The 16,472-nt window shown below is 42.0% G+C and overlaps 1 protein-coding gene across 12 annotated transcripts in view; it reads right to left on the reverse strand.

Annotated features, from left to right (window-relative positions):
• Window positions 1-16,472, reverse strand: part of plcb4a (phospholipase C, beta 4a) — a 572,877-nt gene that overhangs the window by 68,184 nt on the left and 488,221 nt on the right. For all 12 annotated transcript variants that reach the window (XM_063056176.1, XM_063056174.1, XM_063056175.1 and 9 more), the window contains one exon: window positions 6,400-6,515. In XM_063056176.1, the coding sequence (XP_062912246.1) occupies window positions 6,400-6,515 (116 nt within the window). The remainder of the gene's footprint in view (window positions 1-6,399; window positions 6,516-16,472) is intronic.

Genomic DNA, 16,472 nt, shown 5'->3' on the forward strand with positions numbered 1-16,472 from the left:
TCGCCTCCACACCCCGCCACCCACGGGCCTGTGACCCACCTCTTTGCACACTGTGGGTTCGCAGAGAGGGTGTGGAGGGGGATGGATGGGCTAGTGTCACGTTTCATCCCCAGCAGCTGCGTAACAGAGGACTCTCTGATCTACGGGCTGTTCCCGGGGACGCACATGGAGACCAACATCCGGTGCTGCTGGCAGATCATCAACTCGGTGAAAGACGCTCTTTGGTCGGCCCGAAACTTGATGATCTACCAGCACATGGAGATGTCCGTGGGAGAATGCTGCCGACTGGCACATTCTCGGCTGCAGGAGTACGTGCTGAGAGACGTGCTGAAACTTGGTGCAGCCACCGCAAGGCCCGATGGGGAAGGACCACAGTTTAGGGTTCTTCTCCCGCGGGAGTGTGAGGGGTCGGGTGGCAGGGAGTATACCCCTCAACAATGGTGTGGGAAGGTGAACAACTGGAGTGCCACGTGGGTGGCCAAAAGTACGGATATGTAGAGACCGTAAGGGAAACATCTGTAAAGGATTGAGAGTCATTGAATGGTTTACTGTACAGTGTAATATAATTTTATTTTTGAATAAAGTATATTTTGAAATTTTTAAAGAATTTCATCGCATTGACTAACACTTACTGCTACTGGCTGAGGAAGCAGCACTTTGCTTTCTATAGAGGTTAGTTTTCAGGAAAGATCTGCACACAGCAATGTAAAAAGGTTTCAGATTAGTCCCAACAGAATAAAGGGTACAATAAGAGGCTGTAGTGAGTCACTGGGCCAATTGCCCTCCAGTCAGAATAGGACAGGATATGCAGATGCAAGTTTCACTCAGAACAAGGTCCTACACAACAAATAATCTGCTGGAAGAACGCAGTGTCTCAGACAGCATCATGGAGAGGAAAGGAATTATTGCAGGCTTTCACCCCCAAAACATCAACAGTTCCATTCTTTCCACAGAGACTGTTTGAAATGTGACATTTTTATCCAGCAGTTTTTTTTTTGTGGCTCCAGCACCTGCAGTCTCTTGTGTCTCCAATGCCTTAAACTTTGCTTCAAAGGACTCAGACTTTACCCCACTGGCAACGACCTCATAATTCCCTCACCCCATACCTCCCGTTTCTACCTGCTTCCCAAGATCCATAAACCTGCCTGTGCAGGTAGACCCATTATTTCTGTTTGTTCCTGCCTCACTGAACTCATATCTGCATATCTCGACTCAGTTTTATTCCCCCTGGTTCAGTCCCTTCCCACCTATATCCGTGACACCTCTCACACTCTTTATCTTTTCAATGACTTCACGTTCCCTGGCCCTGGTCATCTGACTTTCACTATGAATGTCCAGTACCTATACATGTCACCCCCACCCCCACCCCCATCAGGAAGGTCTCAAAGCTCACCACTATTTTCTGGACATCAGTCCCAAACAGTTCCCCTCCACCACCACTCTCCTCCATCTGGTGGAATTGGTCCTCACTCTGAATAATTTCTCCTTCAGCTTTCCCACTTCCTTCAAACAAAAGCTGTAGCCATGGGCATACTCAGCTATGTCTGCCTTTTTGTCAACTACATGGGACAGTCTATGTTCCAAGCTGACACTGGTATCACTCCTCAACTTTTCCTCTGCTACATTGATGAGTACATCCACCTCACCAGGGATAGGGTTCTTCTTGTCCACCCCCCCCAACGGGAACCCACCATCAAGCTCATCTTTTCCTCCCCCTCCCAAGCATCCACATCACATGGTCTGCACACACTAGCTCTTTCACCTCAGACAGTTGACGGTTTGGCATGGGCCCCCAAATCCTAAGAATTTTCTACAGGGGCACAACTGAGATCAGCCTGACTGGCTGCATCACTGCCTGGTATGGGAACTGTACCTCCCTTAATCGCAGGATTGTGCAGAGAGTGGTGTGGACAGCCCAGCGCATCTGTAATTGTGAACTTCCCATGATTGAGGACACTTACAAGGACAGGTGTGAAAAAAGGATTGTTGGGGACCCGAGTCACCCCAACCACAATCTATTCCAACTGCTACCATCTGGGAAGTGGTACTGCAGCATAAAAGCCAGGACCAACAGGCTCCGGGACAGCTTCTTCCACCAGGCCATGAGACTGATGAACTCACACTGATTTGAGTGTATATTACTCTATATTACATTGACTGTTCTATTTATTATAAATTACTATGATTGCACATGGCACATTTAGATGGAGACTTAACAAAGATTTTTACTCCTCATGTATGTGAAGGGTGTAAGAAATAACATCAATTCATTTTTTCAATTCATTTCTGCTTTTCGCAGGGATCGCTCCCTATGTGACTCCCTCATCCATTCATCACTCCCCACTGATCGCCCTCCTGGCACTTGTCCTTGCAAGCAGAATAAGTGCCACACCTGCCCCTACACCTCCTCCCTCACTACCATTCAGTGCCCCAAACAGTCCTTCCACATGAGGTGACACTTCACCTGTGAGTCTGTTGGAGTCATCTACTGTATCCAGTGCTCCCGGTGTGGCCTCCTGTGTATCAGTGAGACCTGAAATAGACTGGGAGGCCACTTCGCCAAGTACCTACGCTCTGTCCACCAGAAAAAGCAGCATCTCCCGGTGGCCGGCCACCCTCCTCACTGCTACACTCATTACCATATGTCAGTCCATGGACTCTCCTACTGCCGTGATGAGGCCACACTCAGGTTGGAGGAGCAACACCTCACAGAGGGATCAGAAGGGGAGAGAGTGAGCAGTTTCAAGTTCCTGGGCCTCAAGATCTCCAAGGACCTAACTTGGCCCCAACATATTGACGCAGTTATAAAGAAGGCAAGACAGCGACTTTACTTCATTAGGAGTTTGAAGAGATTTGGTATGTCAAAAAGTACACTCAAACACTTCTATAGATGTACTGTGGAGAGCATTCTGACAGGCTGCATCACTGTATAGTATGGGGGGGGGGGCTACTGCACAGAACTGAAAGACACTGCAGAGGGTTGTACCAGCCTACAAAGTACCCAGGACATCTTCAAGGAGTGGTGTTTCAGAAAGGCAGCGTCCATTATTAAGGACCTCCAGCACCCAGGGCATGCCCTTTTCTCACCGTTACCATCAGGTGGGAGGTACAGCAGCCTGAAGGCACACACTCAGTGATTTAGGAACAGTTTCTTCCCCGCTACCATCTGATTCCTAAATGGACATTGAACCCTTGAACACTACCTCACCTTTTAAATATATATTATTTCTTGTTTTCTCACAATTTTTAATCTATTCAATATATGTATATTGTAATTGATTTACTTATTTAATTATTGTAATTATTTTTTCTTCTTTTATATTATGTATTGCATTGGATTGCTGCTGCTAAGTTAACAAATTTCACGACACATGCTGGTGATAATAAACCTGACTCTGATTCTGATGATATTCCATCTGGGTAGCCTTCAACCTGATGGCATGAACATCGATTTCTCCAACTTCTGGTAATTGGCCTCTCCCCTTCACCATTCCCCATATCCATTTCCCTCTCTCACCTGATTGCTTTACCTGTCCATCACCTCCCACTAGTGCTCCTCCCCCTCCCTTTCTTCCATGGCCTCATGTCCGCTCCAATCAGATTCCCCCTTTATCTCTGTCACCAATTGACTTCCCAGCTCTTTACTTCACCCCTCCCCTGGGTTTCACCTATCACCTATTTCCTTGTACTTCATCCTCCCCTCCCCCACCTTCTCTTTTTTCCAGTCCTGATGAAGGGTCTCAGCCTGAAACATCGACTGTTTACTCTTTTCCATAGTTGTTGCCTGGCCTGCTGAGTTCCCCCAGCATTTTGTCTGTATTACAGACTTTAATGAGACAGACTGCAAGTGGTAACCGTTAAAACATTTAGTGCAAAAGTAGGCCTGTCAGAAAGGAAACATGAAATATTGGGAAGCATATCCAGCTCTAACCTTGTACAAGGCTTAGTCAGGAGCCTAGAATCTATACTTCTCTGCATCGGTGGCTAGTTTCATTTAAACATGAAGTTACAATCATACAGTGTCTGATTGTCACCGTCTCTACTCTACTGTGATGCAGGCAGAAGCCTCACAATATCCGAGAACTGCAGTAGAAGTTCATACAGTTATCATCATGGCTCCAGGAACCCAGTAGCGTTTCACAGCTGTCCCAAAACCCACCCTCCAACAAATTACAATGATGGCTGATATACCATTTAGGGGGTGTAGTGGTCACTCAGCTGTCCACCAAGTGGCCATTCCACCTCAGAGTGACCGCTCTTCTGCCCGAACAGCAGCTTTGCCACTTACTGCCAAACAGCCAGCAAGCCCACACCGCTGCCACTCATACCCAGAAGGTGCCATCTGAAACTGGACTGCAGAGAACTGCTTGAGATCATCCTACAAGCACATTCAAGCCTTTTCCTCTGTCGAGCAACAACCGTCCACCGGCCATGCTACAGATAACAACACCAACTAAAGTTGTGAAGCCACAGATGGACGTAGGATTGACATGTATTTTGTAGGGCTGTCAAGGAGTTAAGCAAATGAATTTTATTCAGATTTATAACTAATAAAAGTTCTGTTTGCATCTTTTTGAAATTTCTTTTAATTTTACTTAATTATTAACAATAAAATAAATTTATTTTACTTTATTCCTCTAGCATTTTGTGTGTTACTCTGGATGTCCAGCATCTGCAGAACCTTACTGTATGTGCTAATAATTTACTAAGCAAATTTATTTTTCCACATACAGATTGGTAGATGCTTGTAATGCTCTGTCAGGGGAGGGGCAGGAGCAGATATGTTTGCTCTCTGCTCCATGAGGCGGAGTTGGGGAAAATCAGATGTGTCAACTCATTTCTGACCATGACACTGACAGTTCTCCTTGGTGAGTACGGGGAGGGGTATGGCTGCTCTGACGTGACACTGGAGGTGCTAGATCAGGAGTTAAAGGGAATAAGGGAAGCCCTCCACCTTCTGGGATAAGAAAGCCACAGAGGCAATTAATGTAGCAATTTGTGGGAGGGGCATGTATCGGACGTAATAGCCAAAAGTCCTCCCCTCAGGATGTAAAAACCTAATTTATTTGACATGTTGTGAAAATCAAATCCCTTCACAAATGCACACCTTAGTCTGGTCACATTTTAACCATACATTTTAACCACATAATCCTCTACTGCATCCTCCACAGACATTAACTATACCTCAGACAGCACTTCAGCATCTGGGACATTTGAGCCCCAAGGGGATACATGAGACTTTCAGCAGCAAATGAGCTGCTCCAAGAGTGTTATAGACTTCTAGTGTAGGCAAACATCCCAAGGAAGAGGACACAGTGTAGGAAATGCATTTCAAACTGCAGTAGGATATGTGGAGATTGCAAATAGTGTTTCTAAAATTCTTATTTCTATTACCCAGAGGTAACTTAGGTGGGACAAAGGTAAGATCAGGGATGTCCTGGGGGGGGGGGCGTGGAGGCAGCTGGACTTGTACTCTACTACTGATTGAACAGGTGAATGGAAAATCACAACTTTGTTGAAACCTGGATGAAAATACCACCTAAAGCAGTTACTACCTATACTCATGTAAAATTGCTGTTAACTTGAGGATAGGCAAGACTTTGTTTATCCATATTCTGTATATTAATACAAACATCCAAAAGAAATCTAAATAAAATAATTCAACAGATTATATAAATTATGATGGTCTCATACTGAAAAGAATCCTGTATGAGCTAAGCCAACATCCCATTTCCAGGTCAGCACACATTTTGAATACCATGACCAATTATAAAACGACTTCTAATACGCAGTTAACACAAATGGTACAATATGCTTTTCCCCAGAAATCTTAAGCACAGGCCAGAGATATGCAAATAATTTCCAGAAAATCACAGCATGAGATAAAACTCTAAATGGGATTATTCTTTCAGATGTTCCATAGAGTCTGCATTGTAGAAGCAGATCATTTGCTGCAAATGTTTATGCTGTTCACGAAATAATTTCCACTTCTCTCTATCTAACCATGACAGCATGGTTTTATTAGTTTCTTCCTGACGCATATCTTGCATGCTATCAAGACCAATATGCTGCTGGCACTTTTTGAAGGGTCTGCTGTTTATGGGCAATGCAGGACGGTTTCAGATTAATCTGAATAGAGGGCACAAGGAGCAGCTGCAGAGATAAATGCATGAAACTGCTCAAAGTTCTCCATGCTATTTTCAATCCTTAACAGTTGCTGCAGCATCCGGAAGATAATCCTTTGGATTAAATTCATAAGTAGCATGTGAACTGTTCTTCGTCACTTCAGCTGCGCCCCTCAACATATTAAATGTAGAGCTGCTTGGTTATATAAGTACAAGATATCTTCTGTGTCGTGTACGCACTTACTGAAGAATATCATTCCATTAAGCTCCTTACCCCTTTTTCTTGATTGCCTTTTCTAAGATCTTCTCTTGGGTTAATTTCTCCTTGTCATGCTGCGCCACCAGTTTGTCCATTTGCGTACAATGTGATTTCTGAGTGGCACTATGTTCCTGGAATAAAAATAGCCTCAAATGAACAAAAATCAAACAAAGAATTGAAACTAAATGATTTCAATGTTTTAATATTAAAAAGTGTTCAGTGACACGCTGAAAGAACTGACGGCAGTAAAAATACACACCTATATAACGAGTTGCTTTAGATTTATGGTTGTGACAACCTAACTGCAGAGCACTGATCTGTGTATATATTTCAATTAGACCATAAGACCATTAGATATAGGAACAGAACTAGGCCATTTGGTCCATCGAGTCTGCTCCGCCATTTCATCATGGCTGATCCAACTTTATCTCAGCCTCAATCTCCTGCCTTCTCCCCATATCCCTTCATGCCCTGACTAATCAAGAGTTTATCAATCTCTGCGTTAAATATACATAAAGGCTTGCCCTCCACATCTGGCTAAAGAAATTCCTTCTCATCTCCATTCTAAAAGCACACCCTTCTATTCTGAGGTTGGGTCCCCTGGTCTTAGACTCTCCCACCATAGTAAATATCATCTCTATCAAGGCCTTTCACCATTCGATGGATTTCAATGAAGTCACCCTTATTCTTCTGAATTCTACTGAATGCAGACCCAGAGACATCTAGTGCTCTAATATTCTCAAATGCCATATATTTTGCATTAAATATAGAAAACACAGAAAACCTACAGCACAGTACAGGCCCTTCGGCCCACAAAGCTGTGCCAAACATGTCTTTACTTGAGAAATTACCTAGGGTTACCCATAGCCCTCTATTTTTCTGAGCTCCATGTACCTGTCCGGGAGTTTCTTAAAAGACCCTATTGTATCCGCCTCCACTACCGTTGCTGGCAGCCCATTCCATGCACTCACCACCCTCTGCGTAAAAAACTTACCCCGATATCTCCTGATATATGCTGAGATTTTAAAAAGATCCCTCATAAAGTGAAAGCATTTTGTATAATATCTTTTCTAGTTAGCGTTGTGCTGGGTTTTCCATACCATGCTCTCATCCCCAAGTCAATGGAACTGAAGATGGAAAGGGGCATACAAAGGATAACCAACATCAGAGTGGTTATTTACCACTATCAGCAGAGACAATTATTCTTACTCGAAATAATTAAATCTGGGCAATTAAAGTTCAAAGTTCAAAATACATATATTATCAAAGTATGTATACTATATACAACCTTGAGATTCCTCTCCTTATAGGCAGCCACAAAACAAAGAAACCCAATAGAACCCATTAAAAAGGGAAGACTGTCAAACACCCAATGTGCAAAAAAAAACAAATCATGCAAGCAATACAAGTAAGCAAATAACTTCGAGAACTGAAGTTCACAAAAGTGAGTCCACAGCCACAAAGCCAGTCACAGCCTCAGTTCAGCACAGAGACGAGTAAATTTCACAGAGCAGCGAGCTAGATACCGGACCATTCCTCTCCTTTAGCCCCAAGATCCTGACTTTTTCAATCCGGCATGAATTGGCCAAATTGGCCAAACAGCAGGTCATTCCTCGCTCTTGGACCTGGGACACCCTGCCTCAATTCGCCCCATACACACCACACCACAATCGTCCTGCACTTTCGAGACTTCAGTTCACACTACAAAAATGCCAGGTTCTACAGGCGGTTCAAAAATTCAGCTCCAAAAAGGAAGTTACAGGCTATTGATTGCAGTGATCATTTCTGAGTAAAAGGGTGAGTAATAAAGTAGGTAATAGTTGTGTCTGCTGCTAGCATGTCGTCACTGTGCTTCACCCGCGCAATCTTAAACCAAAATTAACTATAAACATTTACTAATGTATTCCCATTGAATAACTGCAATTTACAAACAGAATACAATTCAAAACAGTTTAAAAAGAATCCTTTCTTCATTTAGTGTTCAAAGTAAATTTATTATCAAAGTACATACATGTCAGCACATACAATCCTGAGATTTGTTTTCTTGTGGGCATAATCAGTAGATCAAAGAACCATAATAGAAACAATGAAAGATCACACCTAGCAGGGTGGACAACCAACCGATACACAAAGGACAGCGAACGGTGCAAATACCAAAGAAAAAAATAACAGTATGTACAAATAAGCAATAAATAGAGAACATGAGATGAAGAGTCCTTGAAAAGAAGTCCAGATATCGTACTGTGGTCAACCAAAGACAAGAAAGTAATTCTGATTGAGCTGACTGTGCCGTGGGAGGAGGGATGGGAAGAGGCTCACCAGAGAAAGGCCTTGAAGTACCAGCCCTTAGTGCAGGAGTATAAAGATAAGGGATGGCAGGCATGGTTGTTCCCTGGGGAGATCGGCTGCAGAGGTTTCCCAGCCAAATCAGCATGGCGGTTGTTGTCAGATCTGGGCCTGGACGACAAGAGCGAAAAAACAAGCAGCTCGTAGGATGGGGGAAGAGGCAGAATGAGCCTCTTGTTGAATTTAGCCACCACTGCTGGCCCACTAACTGGAGAGTGTCGTGGTTAAGGGTTGAAACACTCGGTGAAGGTTGGGAACCACCTGATGACATCTGCTCCTGGCTGAAGGCTACGGTTACCGTATAAGTTAACCGGAGAATGCACCCGAACAGGTGTATGTAACAAGATCAAAGAACCATAATAGAATCAATGAAAGATCACACCTAGCAGGGTGGGCAAACAACCAATATACAAAAGACAACGAATGGTGCAAATACCAAAGAAAAAAATAATAACAGTATGTACAAATAAGCAATAAATAGAGAACGTGAGATGAAGAGTCCTTGAAAAGAAGTCCAGAATCAGAATCAGGTTTAATATCACCAGCATATATCGTGAAATTTATTGTTGTGCCACAGCAGTACATTGCAAAACAATAATAAAAACTAAATTACAGTGAGTATACATTTTTTGAAGAGTTAAATTAAATAAGTCATGCAGAAAGAGTAAAAAAAAGGAGTGAGGTATTGTTCAAGTTCAATGTTCATTCAGAAATTGCATGGCAGAAGGGAAGAAGCTATTTTGAAAACGCTGGTTTCGAGTAAAAATGATAGGTGTTCACACTAAGCGTTTTTCAAAATATCTCCGTCCACATTAGATGGATATTTGGGCAAATCTCCTCCTACTGGGCATGCGCAGGACACACAGAAAACAAGCGAAGAGGAAACGGTATACTTGGTGCGCGTCTGTCCAGTTACAGAGTAGAAAAACTTAAAAGGAATTGCTCTTGGCTCTCGCACAGGAGGACTTAAAACTAAAAAAAAACAAATACTGGAGCGTATGGAGGCAACCGACAGGGAGTTCACGGACAGTATGACCTGGCTGACGATGAACATTGAAAAACTGACCAACTCTGTTGCATTAATAAAGCACCTTGTTAAATGTACAAAATATGTCTGCATCAGTGTTATCTTGTATTTCCATACAATGTTACATTAGGCTGTTACACATCTATTGTCAGAGAGGTAAGTGCATAAATAGGTAAAGCACCTTCATACAAGCAAGGACAGAAAACAGGGCAAAGTGAGAGAACTTATTTATTCAGTAAGCTATGGGTCAAAGTATTTGGTGAGTACATTTCTAACTCTTCTGGCTTTAGTCTCTTTGCCGTCTGTTCTGAAGTTGTTAAGGTTCTGCGAAGCGCAGAATCAAATATCGCTGTGATGATTGTACGCTCTAGTATCAATTGTTTGGCGACAATAAAGTAGTAATAATAATAAGAAGAATAATAAGAAGAAAACATGAAATGCCGCGCTGTCACCATCTGTTCCAGCACGTCATGACAGCGGTTTTAAAAAGCTCCAGTTACCCCATACACACTGCAATGGATATTAGGCATATTCAGATTTATTCACTCTGGAGACCATTTCTGAAAATCTCAGTTTTCGGGGGCTAAAAAGGCCGTTTCAGTGTGGACGGAGGGTCAAAACGAAGAGAAAAGCTTCATTTTCAAAATTATCCAGCGTAGTGTGGACATAGCCTGAGTGAGTCAGCAGTCACAACACATTGTTTTATTTAGTGCCTTAAAATATAGGTCAGGTGTGGTGAACCTTTTTGAGAGCAAGTACTCAAAGTGGTGATAATCTAAAATGTTCTCTTGCATGCCATGGTAATTTTGAGCAAAGATTATCATAGATTAATGAATTTGCAACTATAGGCATTTTTTAAAGGAGAAAGGTGTCCTGTTGTCTATTTGTCACGCTGACAGAACAGTGTTGCCAGGATAATCAAGGACACGACCCACTCAGCCAACACACTTTTCGTCCCTCTTCCCTCCGGGAGAAGGCTCAGGAGCTTGAAGATTCGTACGGCCAGATTTGGGAACAGCTTCTTTCCAACTCTGATAAGACTGCTGAATGGATCCTGACCTGGATCTGGGCCGTACCCTCCAAATATCCAGACCTGCCTATTGGTTTTTTTGCACTACCTTACTTTCCATTTTCTATTTTCTGTTTATGATTTATAATTTAAATTTTTAATATACTATCGATCTGTACTCCAGGGAACGCGAAGCACAGAATCAAATATCGCTGCGATGATTGTACGTTCTAGTATCAACTGTTTGGCGACAATGAAGTATAAAGTATTTATATGTATGCATTGTTTTACTATGAAAAAAATTACATCAGAGGCAGATTGAAATAAATGAAGCATTTTAGAAAACATCAAAAATTATTAATATGTAAAATTATTTTTAAACTGAAAAATTTTCTTTTTATGTTTTCTTTATTGAAAATTGTCTAAATAGTGTTGCTATTATACCACATATATTGCATAATAAATGCAAAAATAAAATTATAAGCTTTGGTGCATATTCATAAAAGATCAATGAATGGAAAATAAAGACATTTTACTCTCACTAAGACTTTTGCTGCTGCACTAATAATGAGCAATATTTTATATCTAGTTTGTACTTCGTTATTTCAAGAGTAACACTCATTGCATTTCTTTCACCACTAGGTCTACACCTATAATTACACTTGACCAAGTTCATCACTGAAAACAATGACTCATGTGAATATGTCAATGAAAATACTATTAATGTGGCCACTGCAAAATTTTTCTGAGAGTTAAAAGTTTCAGGAATGGAATTCCAGAGTTTCAGAATCTGGATTTTTATGTTTTGATTCAGTCACTAACGAATGTCTTTCAACATTTTCTAGTTCAGTTCTTAATTCAACAGGCTGACAAAATTTTGCCCGAAACTGAGCTGCTTTGCAAATCAATCAAGTGCATTTCAAGATTATCCACATTAATCCACTGCAACATTTCCAAAACAGTTCGTCTCATGTTACAGTCTTCATATTTAATCAATTTTGCAGTTTCTTCAAGTGAGCTTAGTGAATCGTAAAGAAAACTGTCCAACAGTTGAAACAATGATGGTCAAATTTGGGAGTAGGAAATATTTAAAAGTGCCAATTTTGGCATCATGTTTAAAAGCCTTGGAAATCAAATTGGAAGTATTTAAGCATGATGCCGAAAATGTCATTTTTACCTATTTCCCAAACCTAATACATGACATATATTGAAATTCCTGAACAAAAAGATATTCAAAGCCTTCCAATGCAATTTTTGACCATCAGTAGTTCAACTAGGAAATGTCAGCCTGATAGAGATACCCGCATGATGTGTAACCTCCCAGGTGCCAGGGTACGGGATGTCTCAGATCAGGAGCAGAGTGTTCTGAAAGGAGAGGGTGACCAGTTCAAAGTCTTGGTACATGTTGGTACTAATGATATAGGTAGAAAAAGGGAGGAGGGTCCCGAGGAGAGGATTCAGGGTGTTAGGTAGGAATCTGAAAGGAAGGACCTCTAGGGTAGTAATCTCAGGATTGCTGCCTGTGCCACATGCTAGCGAGTGCAAGAATAGCATGATCAGGCGTATTAATGTGTGGCTGAGGGACTGGTGTAGGGGGCAGGGATTCAGATTCCTGGATCACTGGGGCCTCTCCTGGGGGAGGTAAGACCTGTACAAAAAGGCCGGGTTACAACTGAACCCAAAGAGGTCTAATATCCTAGCAGGCACATTTAATAGAGCTATAAGGGAGGGTTTAAACTAATTTGGCAGGGGGATGGGAACCGGAGTGATAGGGCTGAGGAAGGGGAAAAACAGAAATAAATCAAAGATGGCGTGCAACAGAGATTATGGAAAAAACAGGCAGGAGATGAGGCTTAATCAAAGCCAGTGGCATGAGTTACAGGGCAATAGAGGCATGGTGGAGTTAAAACAGAAAGCAACAAATATTGGACTGAGTGCTGTATTTGAATGCACGCAGCACAAGGAATAAAATGGACAATCTTGAAGTTCAGCTACAGATTGGCAAGTATGACGTTGCGGCCATCTCTGAAATTTGGCTAAAGGATGGCTGCCATTGGGAGCTGAACATCCAAAGATACACGGTACATCAGAAAGATAAGTTAGCAGGCAGAGGGGGTGGTGTGACTCTGTGTCTAAGAAATAACATTAAATCATTGGAAAGGGAGGACATAGGATTGGAAGGGGTAGAGTCTCTATGGGTTGAGTTAAGACATGGTAAGAGTAAAAGACCCTAATGGCAGTTGTATACAGTCCTCCAAACAGCAGCCGGGATGTAGATTACAAATTACAGCAGGAGATAGAAAAGGCGTATCAGAAAGCCAATGCAATGATAATCGCTGGGGATTCTAACATGAAAGCGGATTGGGAAAACCAGGTCAGTTTTGGACCTCAAGAGAGAGAATTTGTCGAATGTCTAAGAGATGGCTTTTTAGAACAGCTTGTTGTTGGGGCCACTAGGGGATTGCTGTGCTGGATTGGGTGTTGTGCAATGATCTGGAGGTGCTAAGAGAGCTTAAGGTTAAGAAACCTTTAGGGAACAGTGATCACAACATGATTGAGTTCACTTTGAAATTTGAGGGGGAAAAAATAAAATCCAAAGTGTTGTTATTTCAGTGGAATAAAGGAAATTACAATGGCAAGAGAGGGGAACTGGCCGAAGTTGACTGGAAAGGGACATTTGCAGGAAAGACAGCAGAGCTGCAATAGCTGGAGTGTCTGCGAAAAATGAGGGAAGTGCAAGACAGATATTTTCCAAATAAGAAGAAATTTACAAAGGGAAGAAGGATACTACCATGGCTGACAAGTGAAGTCAGAGCTAGTGGGAAGATAGAGGATTGGAGAGCTTTTAAAAACTTGCAGAAGGAAACTAAGAAGGTCATTCGGAAGGAAAAGATGAATTATGAGAGGAAGCTGGTGACTAATATCAAAGAAGATACTAAAAGCTTTTTTAAATACATAAAGGGTAAAAGAGAGTTGATGGTAGATATCAGATCAATACAAAATAACACTGGAGATATTGTAATGAGAGATGCAGAGATGGCAGAGGAACTGAGTGTGTATTTTGCATCAGTCTTCACAGTGGAATACATCTGCAGTATACGGACATTCAAGACAGTCAGGGAAGTGAAGTTTGTGCAGTGAAAATTACCACTGAGAAGGTGCTCAGGAAGCTCAGTGGTCTGAGGGTGGATAAATCTCCTGGACCTGATGGAATGCACCCCTGGGTTCTGAAGGAAGTAGCTGGAGAGACTGCAGAGGCATTAACAATGATCTTTCAAGAATCTACAGATTCTGGCATTGTACCGGATGACTGGAAAATTGCAAATGTTACTCCGCTATTTAAGAAGGGTGGAAGGCAGCAGAAAGGAATCTATAGACCTGTTAGCCTGACATCAGTGGTTGGGAAGTTGTTGAAATTGATTGTTAGGGATGAGATTACGGTGTACCTGGAGGCACATGACAAGATAGGCCGAAGCCAGCATGGTTTCCTGAAAGGAAAATCCTGCCTGTCAAACCTACTGCAATTCTTTGAGAAAATTACAAGCAGGGTTGACAAAGGAGATGTAGTAGACATGGTGTACTTGGATTCTCAGAAGGCCTTCGTCAAGGTGCCGCATATGAGGCTGCTTAGCAAGATAAGAGCCCGTCGAATTACAAGGAAGTTACTAGCATGGGTGGAGCTTTGGCTGGTCGGCAGAAAACAGAGAGTGGGAATAAGGGGATCCTATTCTGGCTGGTGGCTGGTTGCCGGTTACCAGTGGAGGTCCACAGGGGTCAGCGTTGGGACCGCTGCTTTTTACGATGCATGTCAGTGATTTGGACTACGGTATTAATGGATTTGCGGTTAAATTTGCTGATGATACAAAGATAGGTGGAGGAGCGAGTAGTGTTGAGGAAACAGAGAGCCTGCAGAGAGACTTAGATAGTTTAGGGGAATGGGCAAAGAAGTGGCAAATGAAATACAATGTTGGAAAGTGTATGGTCATGCACTTTGGTGGAAGAAACAAACAGGCAGACTATTATTTAGATGGACAGAGAATTCAAAATGTAGAGATGCGAAGAGACTTGGGAGTCCTTGTACAAGATATCCTAAAGGTTAATCTCCAGGTTGAGTCGATTGTGAAGGAGGCGAATGCAATGTTGCCATTAATTTCTAGAGGTACAGAATATAAGAGCAGGGATGTGATGTTGAGGCTCTATAAGGCACTCATGAGACCACACTTGGAGTATTGTGTGCAGTTCTGGGCTCCTTATTTTAGAAAGGATATACTGACACTGGAGAGGGTTCAGAGAAGATTCACGAGAATGATTCCAGGAATGGAAGGGTTACTGTGTGAGGAACGTCTGGCAGCTCTTGGAGCTCAGGAGAATGAGGGGGAATCTCATAGAAACATTCAGAATGTTAAAAAGCTTGAACAGATTAGATATAGCAAAGTTATTTCCCATTGTAGGGGATTCTAGGACAAGAGGGAACGATTTCAGGATTGAAGGATGTCCTGTTAGAACTGAGTTACAGAGGAATTACTTTTGTCAGAGGGTGGTGATTCTGTGGAATCTGCTGCCATGAGCAGCTGTGGAGGCCAAGTCATTGGGTGCATTTAAGGCAGAGATAGATAGGTTCTTGATTAGCCAGGGCATCAAAGGGTATGGGGTGAAAGCAGGGGAGTGGGGATGACTGGAAGAATTGGATCAGCCCATGACTGAATGGCGGAGCAGACTCGATGGGCTGAATGGCCTACTTCTACTCATATATCTTATGGTATAACTAATGAACAATTTTCCATAGGTTCGCAATCCCTGTGTAGGGATTCATCATTGAAGGACCTTCAGCTTCATCAAAAAGGAGGTGCTTATACCAAAACCATAGAAAGATCGAGATGAGAGAGAGAAATCCTGGAATTGTGCAATGTAACTCACAACATAACTAGATACCAAAATGATTGTCACAGTGCAAAGAGTGACGTTGGCCAGACTGATGTCAGTACAGTACTGTTCAGTAGAATACAGAAAGGTTAATGTACAGGAAGTAATGGCAAATACCACTAATTTCTGGAAATATAGCATAAACCAAGTAGTAAATCAAGGTAATTTAAAGCAGACTTTGGATTTCCATAGGTGTGATCATTCTTTACTGCTTTCATTTTACTTTCAGCTATTAATGCAATTTGAAATTATAATTCTCTCCCAATAGCTGCCAGAGTAAACCTGGATTCTTAAAACAGTTACAACTTTAAAAAAGAATAAACTTCAAACTAAAATGAACAGACCTTGAGGTGTGCAAGATCAAGAGACTATCCCATAATTATAGGAAAGGCACAAGCTTCTAGGAATATTTTCTTTCATTAACGTTTCAGCTTTGGTTACAACAATGGGACACTGATAACAATAGTAAGTGAATTGTCGTCATCAAATAGATCAAATTATGCAGAGCACAATACGTTAAATCACAATCCATGCAGTGAGTCAGTTAGATAAAGACTCTCTCCACTGGGTACAGCAATTCCAATGCAAATTGTACTAACTTCAAAAAGCATATACTCTTTTGTTTCTCAGTTTACGCACAAACTTATTTGCATGCTGATGTATGGTAAGTCTACCAACAACAGGATAATCAGACAATGTCTAAAAAGGAAACATTCTTTAAAAATAAAAATTTACATTTTGTTCATTTATTTACAGTGGTAACTTGGAGAAGTTGGCTTAAAA

This window comes from Mobula hypostoma, chromosome 8 (assembly GCF_963921235.1).
Source record: "Mobula hypostoma chromosome 8, sMobHyp1.1, whole genome shotgun sequence".
NCBI lineage: Eukaryota > Metazoa > Chordata > Chondrichthyes > Myliobatiformes > Myliobatidae > Mobula > Mobula hypostoma.